The 12,518-nt window shown below is 38.9% G+C and overlaps 1 protein-coding gene across 4 annotated transcripts in view; it reads left to right on the top strand.

Annotated features, from left to right (window-relative positions):
• in (inturned planar cell polarity protein) overlaps positions 1-12,518 on the top strand; it is a 666,765-nt gene that overhangs the window by 243,197 nt on the left and 411,050 nt on the right. For all 4 annotated transcript variants that reach the window (XM_081752327.1, XM_081752329.1, XM_081752330.1 and 1 more), the window contains exon 5: positions 5,452-5,523. In XM_081752327.1, coding sequence (XP_081608453.1) covers positions 5,452-5,523 — 72 coding nt within the window. The remainder of the gene's footprint in view (positions 1-5,451; positions 5,524-12,518) is intronic.

Below are 12,518 nucleotides of genomic sequence, written 5' to 3'. Positions count from 1 at the left end.
TGTTTAGTGCGAACAATCATACGGAGTGTTATATTTTTTCCGTAGTGTTGCTACCTTCTATCTTCGTTCCAAGGCAATTTTTCATTGTCCGATCTCGTAAAAATATCAAGAAAATTGTGTCACATAGGGTTAAGATATTTTTAAAATCAACCTGCATTATATCTTTCTTTGAAAGAAGATTCCTCAATAAGTTATCGATAATTTGTTTTTGCTAGTTGGCTGTCTAGAACTAATTATTCACTTGGATGAATAGCACTTGCTGTTCAGAGGTTTCTGCTGATGCCTTTTAATTACATTTATCTAATCAAAGGTATTTAGGAACACCTGATGTGCTGACATAATTACAGCTTACCCATTCGAATGTCACCCAAAGGTTACCTGAAAGCTTCTCGTTGAAATTTAAAGGTGATAACTCTAATGATACCTTAAATTTTTCTCTCTCGAATCACATATCAGTATTGTTTCTTCTAAAATAACAAATTTTCAATTAACTAGAGATATAGACAATAATTTGCATAAACAAACATCCCATATTAATTGTTATAGCAATATACACTTCTCTCCATTAAAAATGCAGCAACAAGAAGACAAAACAGCAGTATCAAGTTGGTAAGCTGATGGTACAGTCAACAGCAAAAGTAATTCTCCTCTTGCTGATACAACTTCAAAAGGTCGGTTCTGATGACTTTAAAACGTGCTCAAATCACAAATCTTAATATACTGTCAGATGTATATATATACACTACACTGAACAATTATCTTGGTTGACACTCATACTTTATTTAATGAATTCTTACAATTCATAACTATTTTTCAACCATTACATAACCTAACAGGAGCCACACACACAACCAGTTACATATCGGATTCCAAATCTCTGAAATCGAACATCGGAATCAACAAACTAATAGTAACTAGCGAAATTATTCTCTTTTAAACATTTCTTCACATAACTATGTGCCGTAAAGTAATTACCACTTTTCTATCCCACATCTTCCCCTCATCATTTAAGAGACCAGGACTCATCTGGAAGATAATCCATTTGGCCTGGCATCAACTTTCTTATCATTCCAGGTTTGTCTGCTGACGTTTCCTCGACCCCCTTTCAACGAATGATTGCTCACCCAAGCCGGTTGTTATCTTCCTCCAACCAGGTGCCAATTGTATTAACCAATTTCGTCTCAATACCGGTATGATAGTAGACTCAGCGACCACCAAAATTTGCAATGCAAATGTTATTTTCGTAACTCCAATATTACATGGATCTTTCCCATTACTTCCAGTTCCACACCCTTGGCATAAAAGACTCATTTTCTCGTTCGGAATAACTTCAAATTTTCTGTTATACACTTGGTATGGAATTGTGGTAATCGCTGCTCCAGTGTCTATTTCAAATTCTATTGTTTTATTATTCACCTTCATTCTTAATTTCTCTTCTGTTTGCCCTTCGTTCTTTACCATCATAATTTTATCTAAACTCAGTGATACTGGTGTTTCGTGTTCCTTCGTAGTCTCCAGAAAATCCAATTGTCTCCTGGTTGAAATGTTATAGTAAGTTGGATTGCATCTGTCCAATCATTTGATACCAGGAAATCTAATGTGCCCGACCTAGTGGAGTTATATCAGTCAGGGGAAATTATTTTGGTGTTCACTATATAAGTAGCAAATGATTGAACATACCGCTCTGTGTGACGCGCGATAGTGGTGATAGCGCAGCAGAACTGGCTACGATTAGTAGCCTGTGGACACACCATGGACAATCAGAATGGCTGTAACAGGCGAAGATAACGAGATAATGAGCCTTCGAATGTCTTCCTGGTGTATGGTCAGCCATGCGTCTTCGGCACGATGCCACAGTTCATCAACAGTAGCTACGAGAGTTTGTAGTTGTGAGAGGCGCTGTGGAACCATCGACCAAACGTGTCGTATCAGCCAGAGATCGGGGTAACGCAGCGATTAAGGAGGCAGGAAGTGTAGGGCAGTGCGTGCAGTATGAGGTCATGCCATGTCCTGGTGGAATATAGTCCCCGGCAGGACCTGCACTAAGGGATATCAATCGGGTCTAACATCTTGTCAGTCTACTGTTGGCTGGTCAAATGTCCGTCAATACGTAGGAGGCCATTAACGGGAATACAATCCAATGGTACCCCACACCATAACACCCGGTGTCACACCAACGTGGCAATGCAGAATGCTGGTGTCATCCAACCTAGTGCTATGATACCGCCAGATACGAATGCAACCATGTTGATGCTGCAGTGAAATCGGGATTTATCTGAAAGGAATGTCCTGCAATTTGTCTGTTTATGCATGACGTTCGCAACACTGTTGTAGTCTCCTATACCCACGTTGTAAAGTCATCGGAGTCCGCAACAATAAGCGCGTGCAGATATGCTTCGCTCTAGCAGGCGACATAAAATTGTTCGTGGAGACACTAAAACAGTGTGTAAAGCTTCAGTAATTGTGTCAGTATGCGAGATGTGGCTCTCCGATCTGTAAGAGACATACACATAAGCTGTCTATCCTCACAACCCATGGTTAGACCGATAGTTGGAATCTAGCGTGTTGCTGCGTAGTGCGTTCGTGGAACCACCGAGTGTATATTTACTGCACTGTGGCAATTCCGTCCAATACAGGCACCAATATCTCAGGAAAATAAACTAGACTAGTGATAATGCCACTATTCGCCGCTATCAAAGACCGAAACATACTGAAAGGACTGCCGCATTCGATAACGAGGCATTTACCTATGCACAGTTTTGCGTCACAACCACCTTCGTCTATCAGTAAACTGTGGTTCTCTGCCGACCTTCGCTTGCTCTTACTAGATAATATATCCGGTGCATCTTCTGTTTCTCGATGTTGTCGTGGTTTACCGTTTCATGCTCTATGTGTTCTGAAAGTTTGTATTTCCTACGATGTCTCCTTCTTGGTGTTGATTTTTAATGTGAAGCAGTGTATACAGGGTGAGTCAAAAGTCCTTGGACACCTGCATAAGTTTGAAAATCGACGGGAAAAGTAAAAAGTGATGATGGGACCAGAGGTTTGATCAGGGGCCGCAACTCTTGGAGTGTATGTCATTCATGGCCGCCATTTTGAAATCCGCCATTTTGGATTCAAGTCAATTTCTTCAAATGGGAAGGGGGTTATGACACATCAAATAACAATAGCTTGAGCTCAGGAATTTAGTGGTGTATTTTTTTCTATCTTGTACAGTTTAGAAGATATTAATGTTCAAAGGTACGAAATTACCTTGATACTGACCCAGTTCTCTCTTTGTTCCAGCTGATCTAAAATGAGTCTGCCACGCGAACAGAAGATCGAAATCATCCTTATATCAGGGGAAGGCAGCTACCGAACAATAGCAGCTGACTACAACAGACGGCACCCAGACAGAGAATCGGTATCGCACAGCAGGGTGGCTCACGTGATCACCAAATTCCGAGGGACGGGCTCTGTTCAAGATAGGGCACGTAGTAGGTGACCAAAGACTGCCACCAATGAGGAAACTGCAACGGCGGTTGTTGCGTCATTTGTGAAAAGTCCTAAACGAAGTACCCGTCGTGCGTCCCTAGCATGTGCAATAAGCCAATTCTCCGTTGTCCGGATATTGCACGCCAATCAGTAGCATCCTTACAAGCTGCACATGCAACATAAACTGAACGAGGATGACCCTGATCGTCGGTTGTTCTGCATGTGGGCTACTGAACAACACGAACTGGATCCTGCGTTTGCCAAGGGCATACTGTTCAGCGACGAGGCGTATTTCACTTTGAACGGGGAGGTTAATCTACATAATTGTCGATACTGGTGTAACCCAAATCCGAACTGGGTTGACCCGAGTCGAGAACATAGTCCAGCGAAGGTGGTGGTGTGGTGTGGCATATGGGACACTCGCATCATTGGACCTTTTTTCATTTACAACACCTTAACTGCACTACAGTATCTGATGCTGCTGCAGAACCTTGTGTTCCCTGCCACACTGAACGCTGACGGCATTTTCCCATCTTATTTTCAGCACGATGGAGCCCCTCCACACTGTGGACTTGGTGTCCGTGAATGGTTGGATGAACAGTTGCCAGGGAAGTGGATTGGTCGCCGCGGTCCCGTGGAGTGGCCGCCCAGATCCCCTGACTTAACGCCCCTTGATTTTTATCTATGGGGACATCTTAAGCAGATAGTGTATACTGAGGCAATCCGTGATTTGAGACACCTGGAGGAACGCATCCAACAAGCGTGTGACCAAATTTCAGGAGACATTCTCCTCCGTGTGCAGTCAGAGTGGTTGCGGCGATTACAGTTGTGCATTGCACGGGATGGACAACACGTAGAACATGTGTTGTAGCATTCAGTATCAAGGTAATTTCCCACCTTTGAACATTAATAACTTCTAAACAAGATAGAAAAAAAAAACAAATTACACCACTAAATTTCTGAGCTCAAGCTAGTGTTATTTGATGTGTTATACATCCCCCTTCCCATTTAAAAAAATGACGAATCCAAAATGGCGGATTTCAAGATGGTGGCCATGTATGACATACACTCCAAAAGTTGCGGTCCCTCATCAAACCTCTGTTCCCATCATCACTTTTTACTTTTGCGGTGATTTTCAAACTTATGCAGGTGTCCAAGGACTTTTGACTCACCCTGTATTTATTATTCTAAGAGTTTAATCTTCCGTAGCTAGCGGTTCGCTAGAAGCACAACTAGTTACTTAACGATAAATTTGAATTAATCATCATTGCGTTTCTCTTTAGTCAATATTCGACCTACGGAAATTAGAAAAAACTTTGCAAGATTGATTGGTAGTAAAAAATCACTTCGTTAATAGGGAAATTTAAGAAGCTATTCACTTCTTGCAATTTTTTTTATGCATTGCTGGTTCTCAAGCAAGAGATAATCATTGAAAAGATCAAGTGCAGCCTTAGAATTACACTAAATTCTGTCTACGAGACTGATACACGCCCATATGTATTGCACTAAAAGGAGGTATGAAGAATTTGATAGGGTAAATATAAATCAAATATAAAGGATGTTTCAAATTCTGTTGTTCGTTGTAGACACTGTTGGAAATAACTTATAGTTATTGATGGTTGCTCAGCTTGCAGAGGGGGCGCGGTGGCTAAGTGGTAGAGCGTTCACCTCTGGTGCTTGGGGTCCCGGGTTCGATCCCAGCCCCAGCCAAGTGAACCTTGTGGTGGACAAACACCGTGCTCGTGGGTTTTCTCGGGGTTCTCCCGTTTCCTCCCACTTTCTTCATTCCACCATTTTCACTCATGTCTCATCATCACCGTCTCCTTTAGCCTAACCGGCATAAACGTGAGACGTAAAACTCAAAGAGTTTTCAACTTGCAGAATATATTGTGTTAATATATTTGTATATTTATTTTTTAATTTTGTAGTAGTGGAATCACACCTTTATTAACAACAGTCTTTTTTGATTATTTATAGGTAAAACTAACTTTGCAACGAGTAGCTGCATGTGACATTACAACAATTCAACATGGAGGGGATCAGTCAAAGGTAGGTGAGATAAAAATCAGTTTTCATATGCTTTATCATACTTTACAGAGTAAGCAATCTTACTGTCTATTTATAAAAATTAACATGGATAGTTTAGATGTCACGACATTTTCTGTGCTTGCGTCTCTCTTCCTGATCCTCTCACTTTTTATTATTATTATTATTATTATTATTATTATTATTATTATTATTATTATTATTACCAGCATGGGAGTGCTAGTTTCGATAGAGAATAGAATAGACGCTACAATTTTGACCGAGAATTGTAGCGCCCACATGTTAACAACTGTGCTTTAAAATAGTGGCCTGAGTATCACTTTACGATTTAAGACGTTAATACTTTCGAAATTGGGATAATGCAAAATTCAAATTTTCATACACAATGTCGAGCGAATATTTGAATATTTGTCCGAGAGACTAGTTAGTTGAATAATGAACAGTTATTTAAATAATGTATTCAAAATTGAAAAAAATCTCAGTTAAACGTCCCCTGATATGCCTTTTAGACTAAGGGAGACAATGATTATGGTAAGGGAACAAGATGGAATAATTGGTAGAATAGTAATTGAGAGGAAACGGGAGTACGCCGAAAGAAACCACGGTCACGATGTTTTTCACCTAAAACTTACTTGGTCCGGGATCGAATCAGAGACCCCACACACCAGAGGTAAGCGTTCTACCACAGAGCCATGAATTTATTCAAAAATCAAAGTTATTCGAGGAATAAAAATTAATCGTCAGTTAATTCAAGGAGAGTACTTAACATTCATTAAATCAATTTATTTCAGTAATAAGCAATTGACGTACAAATAAAAACTTTTCTAGAAAAGCAATATTAACGTACTTCAACACTAATGCTAAAAAGCGGATTACTCAAGTCAATGCATGAACTTACACGATGATCTGTGTAAAGGTAGATTACCTCAGTACGTGGAAACAAAGACAGAATTACATAGCAGGTTTATTTATTTATTTACTTTTGCAGGTAGGAATTCATAACTTAATCAAAATTTAGTTTTTAAATATCCAGAGATTCCTTTCACTGCCCTTTGTAAATAATTTAAAGAGTAATTAACAAAGAGTACTATCATGGATGTAAGTTTAATAATTGAGTTGAACGTAGTCCATGACACACTCTCTCTCTCTCTCTCTCTATATATATATATATATATATATATATATATATATATATATATATATATAGTGTGAGTCAAAATAAGTATTACAAGCCAATATCTCGCGAACTATACATCAAATAAGAAAAATGTTAAGAGTCAGTATACAATACAGATGGTCCTAAAAAATGAGTCAAACACGAGGTTTTCCCCGGCCACCATTTTGGGGGGAGGGGGTGTATGTGAAATTTTCAAATGGGAACAAGGGTCGAGTGATACCTCGTTCGAAAAAGCTTGGGAAATTGAACAATTTTTGATATGGGGCACCATTTTCAAGATGCCCCACCCCCAAAAAATGGTCCTGTATCAGATAAAATTTCCAGTACTTATAAATCAGAAACGACTGAGTAGAAAAAGATGAAACACAAAGTGAAAAAGTAAAACGCCATGAAAATTTCAAATGGGAATATTTGGTCGAGTTTGATAGATTGTGGAAAACCAAACAGCTTAGTACAAAATTTGTTTTGATTTCGGGCAAGCTTGTTTTAAAATGGTCGCTGAAAATGATTCCCCATTCAGATACAAAGCGCAGTGTTCAAACTGTTACAAGCCAATATCAGCGAACTATGCATCAAATAAGAAATATGTTAAGGGTCAATGTACAATACAGACAGGCCTAAAAATGGGTCAAACACGAGGTCTTAATTTTGTACTAAGCTGTTTGGTATTCCACGATCTATCAAAGAAGGTATCACTCGCAATATGTTGCCATTTGAAAATTCCACGTACACCCCACTTCCAAAATGCGGGGCGGGGGAACCTTGTGTTTAACCCATATTTTAGGCCGTCTGCATTGTACATTGACGCTTAACACTTTTGTTTCACCGTTTTCTACTCAGCCGTTTCTGATTTATAAGTACTGGAAATTTTATCTGATACAGGACCATTTTTGGGGGCCATCTTGAAAACAGTGCCCAGTATCAAAAATTGTTCAATTTTCCAAGCTCTTTCAAACGAGGTATCACTCGACCCTTGTTCCTATTTGAAAATTTCACGCACACCCCGTCCCCCAAAATGGTAGCCGGGGGAAACCTCGTGTTTGACTCATTTTTAAGGACCATCTGTATTGTACATTGACTCTTAACATTTTTCATATTTGATGTATAGTTCGCGACAGAGTTGGCGTGGGTCAATGAAAAGTTGACCCACGACCCACTGACCCACCATCCAGCGTGACCCACGACCCACTGACCCACCATCCAGCGTGACCCACGACCCACTGACCCACCATCCACCGTGACCCACTCTGACCCACCACCCACCATGACCCACTGTGACCCAACACCCACCGCGAACCACTCTGACCCACCGTGACCCACCATGAACCACTTTCATTCACTGTGACCTACTCTGACTCACCAAAGTTCATCGTCATCAACTCTGAACACGATCCACGGCCTCTTCTGTATTGACTAAAGAGTTTACACTTGTAATAAAACAAGACTGACATTGTCACTAATCGGAATTTGAATTTCTAATCAATCGCTCAAGCATTACTCTGTAACAATAACGGTGGATCTGACCTTTACGATATAAAATGGTAAAGTGTTTGTCAGTGAGGAAATTGAAACAGGTCGAGGTGGGGGGAAATTAGTGTGTGCCTAAAATATACTTGTACTAAGAGAGCAATCTTGCAAGTGGTAATTTCTGAACGCATTCCAAAAGAAACTTCTATTCGCAGGAAAATACCCCTGTACAATATGGAAAAGGTTATGGTTTCTCAATTCACAGTATTTTTCTCAGAAAAGACTTGAAAAATCAGTTTTTCATAGTGTATAAAGGTGCTCGGGTACCCTATGTGAGAGCCTCTCCATAAAGTATGCTCATAATTGTAATTTGTGTAATCACTAAAACACAACGTTAAATTTAAGTTACAAATATGCATAATTGCAATTATTAGGAATATTTATTCAAAGTAGTTTACCTAAAGCAAAGAAGACACTTACAAAAAAATAGGTACAAAGTTGAATAACACAAATAAGCCATTAGTAATACAAGTATACATTTTCCATTATTCGTAATATTCCACCTTAAAACAAATCTGATATCGGGTTTATTTCCTGTTGGTAACTTTGTCGTGGTAAATCATCCGCAGCAGAATGATGTCCATCCTTCAGACAAGGAATAACTAGCTCGTCTATTTCGAGCTTGTCTAGCGGTGGGCCATTACCATTGATGAACAACCAGTTAGACAATGTTTGAGCACTTAGTCTATTTCTAATATCAGTCATCTGTAAATTCATAAGAGAAAATCCCCGTTCGCACTCTGTCGTGGAAATTGATAATAGTTCTACCCCACGTTGAAATTTCTGCAACTCCTCATCGACAATCTGCTTGTTAGACTTAAGTCTGATAACGATTTTTGTAGGTCAGTTTTGAAATACTCAGCAAAAAGTATCTCTCTATCACCATACAACATCTTTTCCATATCGACCATGTCAGTTAGCAACGTCGATTCATGGAGAACAGAAACTTCATCTACCACGCCTTCGATAGGGAATCTTGTGAATAAATTATCAATTAAAGTCTGATAAACTGATGATTTCTTATTTGTTTATAAATTTAATTTTTGTAATTACACATGAAGGTTTGATGCCATTACCAAGTTCCCTACCCCGTCTAGAAAGCGAAAGGGACATCAATTGTAATCTTGACATCAATTGAAACGTGTTTATCCAGTTGGATGAGGACTTACCTAAGCAGTTTTTCGAACTAAAGGCTTTTAAAAGAAGGCAAGTTTTCAATCCTTTATAACTTTGTTTGTATTTATTCGAAATCTATCACATCGTTATTATAGTATTTTTAGGCAAACTTAATCTAACTATTACTGTTACCTTTACAAATGAAAATATTCTTGGTAAGTTGCGTAGGCTTCCAGCAAACGAACTTATTGATGCGGTAGTCGCTATGACTACACACCATAACATGTGTCCTTAAATCTTGCCTAATAACTAAATAGTGCAGGATTACTTCCAAAAAGTTTTCTACATTTATTTCTTGATCCAACACTCCGTCACGAGCATTAAAACCACAAAGCATCACTCAACTTTCTGATCTATTAATTTCCGTAAATTGTAGTTAATTTCATTTCACTTCAATCTATCTAATTACAATAATAAACAATTGAATAACGGAATTCCTATTGTAGAACACTGTGTCCGATTATTTCCCCAACATCTATTAAGACAAGTATTTTATGTGTGCTATACCTCGTCTGTCTCACTTGTGTTTAATTACTATAGAGATCATCGAAATTCGGATATTTGTAATACTGCAGCATTCTAGTTTTCAAAACTGAATAATAAATGTAACTTTGTAAGATTTCGTTAAACCTGTAGGTTTGAAATATGTAATAACATGAAGTAGTGTCATTTGAAAAAAAAAAATTGTTGGGTTGGCAACATTGTTAACTTTGTGGTGTCACAGGAAATGCCAAACAACGTCCCTGCCGATATTTGCATAGTTCAAAATTTCAATTTCATTTTTTTTTTTTTTTGTCCATTACTCCAAAAGTTACAAGGGCGTATCAAAATAAATGGTCCACCGGGACGAATTTGTTAACACTTTCCTTTTTTCAAGTCGGCTACCAAGTTCTATCGAATTCAGGTAACTAACAATTGAAAATTTTGTCCAAGTAAAATTTTTGGAACGTAAGTTTGCGAAGCGTACGAACATGTTTTCTGGAGAGCATGTCCGGACATGTTTACATTCTTCATACATGTTCGAAAAAACATTCGAGTCATAAACGCTGTTTAGGAATGTTCGCGAATAATAAACGGTTGGTTGAATACGAAGGGTGATTCAAAAAGTAAGGTTACAACGCTTATAGTGAAACGTGTATATTATTTCATACAATCAATACAGCAACACGTAATACATTAGGTTATTTTTCGGTATAGTCTTCATATCAGTTGAGGCACTTATGGCATCGTGGGATGATTTTTTAGATTCCCTCCTGGTAAAAATCCTGTCCTTGTGTGTTCTGCCACGTTGTCATGAAGTGTTTTGCCTCTTCCTCTGAAGCGAAGCGACGGCCTCAGAGATGCTCCTTCGAGGCCGGGAACAGGTGAAAGTGGCTTGGAGCGAAGTCCGGGCTGTATGGAGGGTGGTCAATGGTATCCCAGCGAAACTGCTTCAACAGCGTGGTGTAGCAGCCGCAAAGTTTCGACACCATTCTGCGACATGCTGACGACACATTACAGTCCCTCCGTAAACCTCTACAAGCCGCTGAATTTCAGCCGCGGCTTCGTTTTTCACCCAGAGAGATCGAATAACTGAGCGGACTTCTTCGCGAGACCAGTTTTCCAAACGAGTCGCCATTTGTGTTTACCTGTAGCTAGCGCCGTAGGGGAGGGTGGGTTAAACTCTGCACAGTTGCTAACTCCATGTATTAAAATTACCGCTCACTCCTCATTCCTCTGTATCAGACGAAATACCGGCCAGAAATACCAGCCTTGTAACCTTAGTTTCGGATTCTCCCTCGTAATTTGTTCGAACGATGAACGGTTTATATAAAAAAATGAAAAATTGTTTAACAACAAATAGAACAATTTCTACGAGCCTGCGTGGTGAACTAGGCAAACATTTTTGAAGTACTTTCGGACAAAACAACGTATTAACAAAAGAGTAAGACATTGCCAGAAATGGTGTTACATCAGTTAATGTACATTCTGTTTTGAGCAAAATTAGAATGCTTATCCTCGTTGTGCGCGTTTTTCGGTTTAGTTCTCGTGGGAGCCCGGTCTCTACTAACTCTCAGAGCAAAAAATTAAGTTGCACATAAAAAGCAATGAACAACTGTATATACTGGTACAGCTATACATGCAGGAGAGTGGAATATATAATTTAAGCAGAAATATTAATTAGTTAAAATGGCGCTGCTGCTCTGATAGCTAGCGGCTTTTGTGCGTTCCGAGCTATTCACGAGAAGACAACGGTATCTCAACGCACCTGTTCTTCGAGTAAATTTTAATTAGGAAGCACTTGATCCTCTTCACTTCATCTCGCCAATTTCCTGACAGTTTCAATAAAGTTGAGAGAACACTAAAGTTCCCCCTCCTTCGTCAGCCTTACTTCTCTTCTCTAATCCTATTACGGAAATTAAACTTTTATTTGATTTTAATTACTTTCGCTCTGGAAGATTTTTGATGAAAGAGAAACTATTCGTCTTTCTTTATGAGTTGTGTTGTAAAATTCAACAAGAAAAAAAAAGTAAGCATGGCTTAGTTGGTTGTAGTTTTTAAATCAAAATGGCATTGGAAGTTACGTGATCTTTTAATTTGTACTAAAATTCTTAATAATTTTGTATTTATCATTTCATAAATTTCGGTGAATTTCTAATATTATTGACAGAATGCGAGAGAATTGAAAAAACACGATTCTTTTAAATAGTTTTTTTTTATTTAAATCGATTATTTCGATTTAAATCATTTGAGTCGACCAGTTCCAAAACGGCTCTTGTCCATTTACAGAAAATCCAAGAAAACTTTTTTTTTTTTTTTTTTTAATGTAGGATCTTCATGTTTTGTAGAACTGGGAATAATTCAGTGTGTTCATGTGAAAAACTTGAACATCCTCAAATATTGCCAGTTCTATAAAGCACATTGATCCCAGAGTTGGCGTGGGTCAATGAGAACTTGACCCACGACCTACTGACCCACCACCTACCGTGAACCACTCTCAACCACTGTGACCTACAGATGGTGATCAGAAAAATGGAAACACCTGAACGAAATTGCAACTTACCAGATTAATATGGTATCGGGCCACCTTTCGCCTTCAGAACAGCCTTGATGCGACGTGGGATGGAGGCATAGAGGT

Source organism: Thermobia domestica, chromosome 3 (assembly GCF_964235325.1).
Source record: "Thermobia domestica chromosome 3, izTheDome1.hap1.1, whole genome shotgun sequence".
Lineage (NCBI taxonomy): Eukaryota > Metazoa > Arthropoda > Insecta > Zygentoma > Lepismatidae > Thermobia > Thermobia domestica.
Note: the sequence above shows the minus strand (reverse complement) of the source record. Positions and strands in the feature narration are given on the sequence as shown.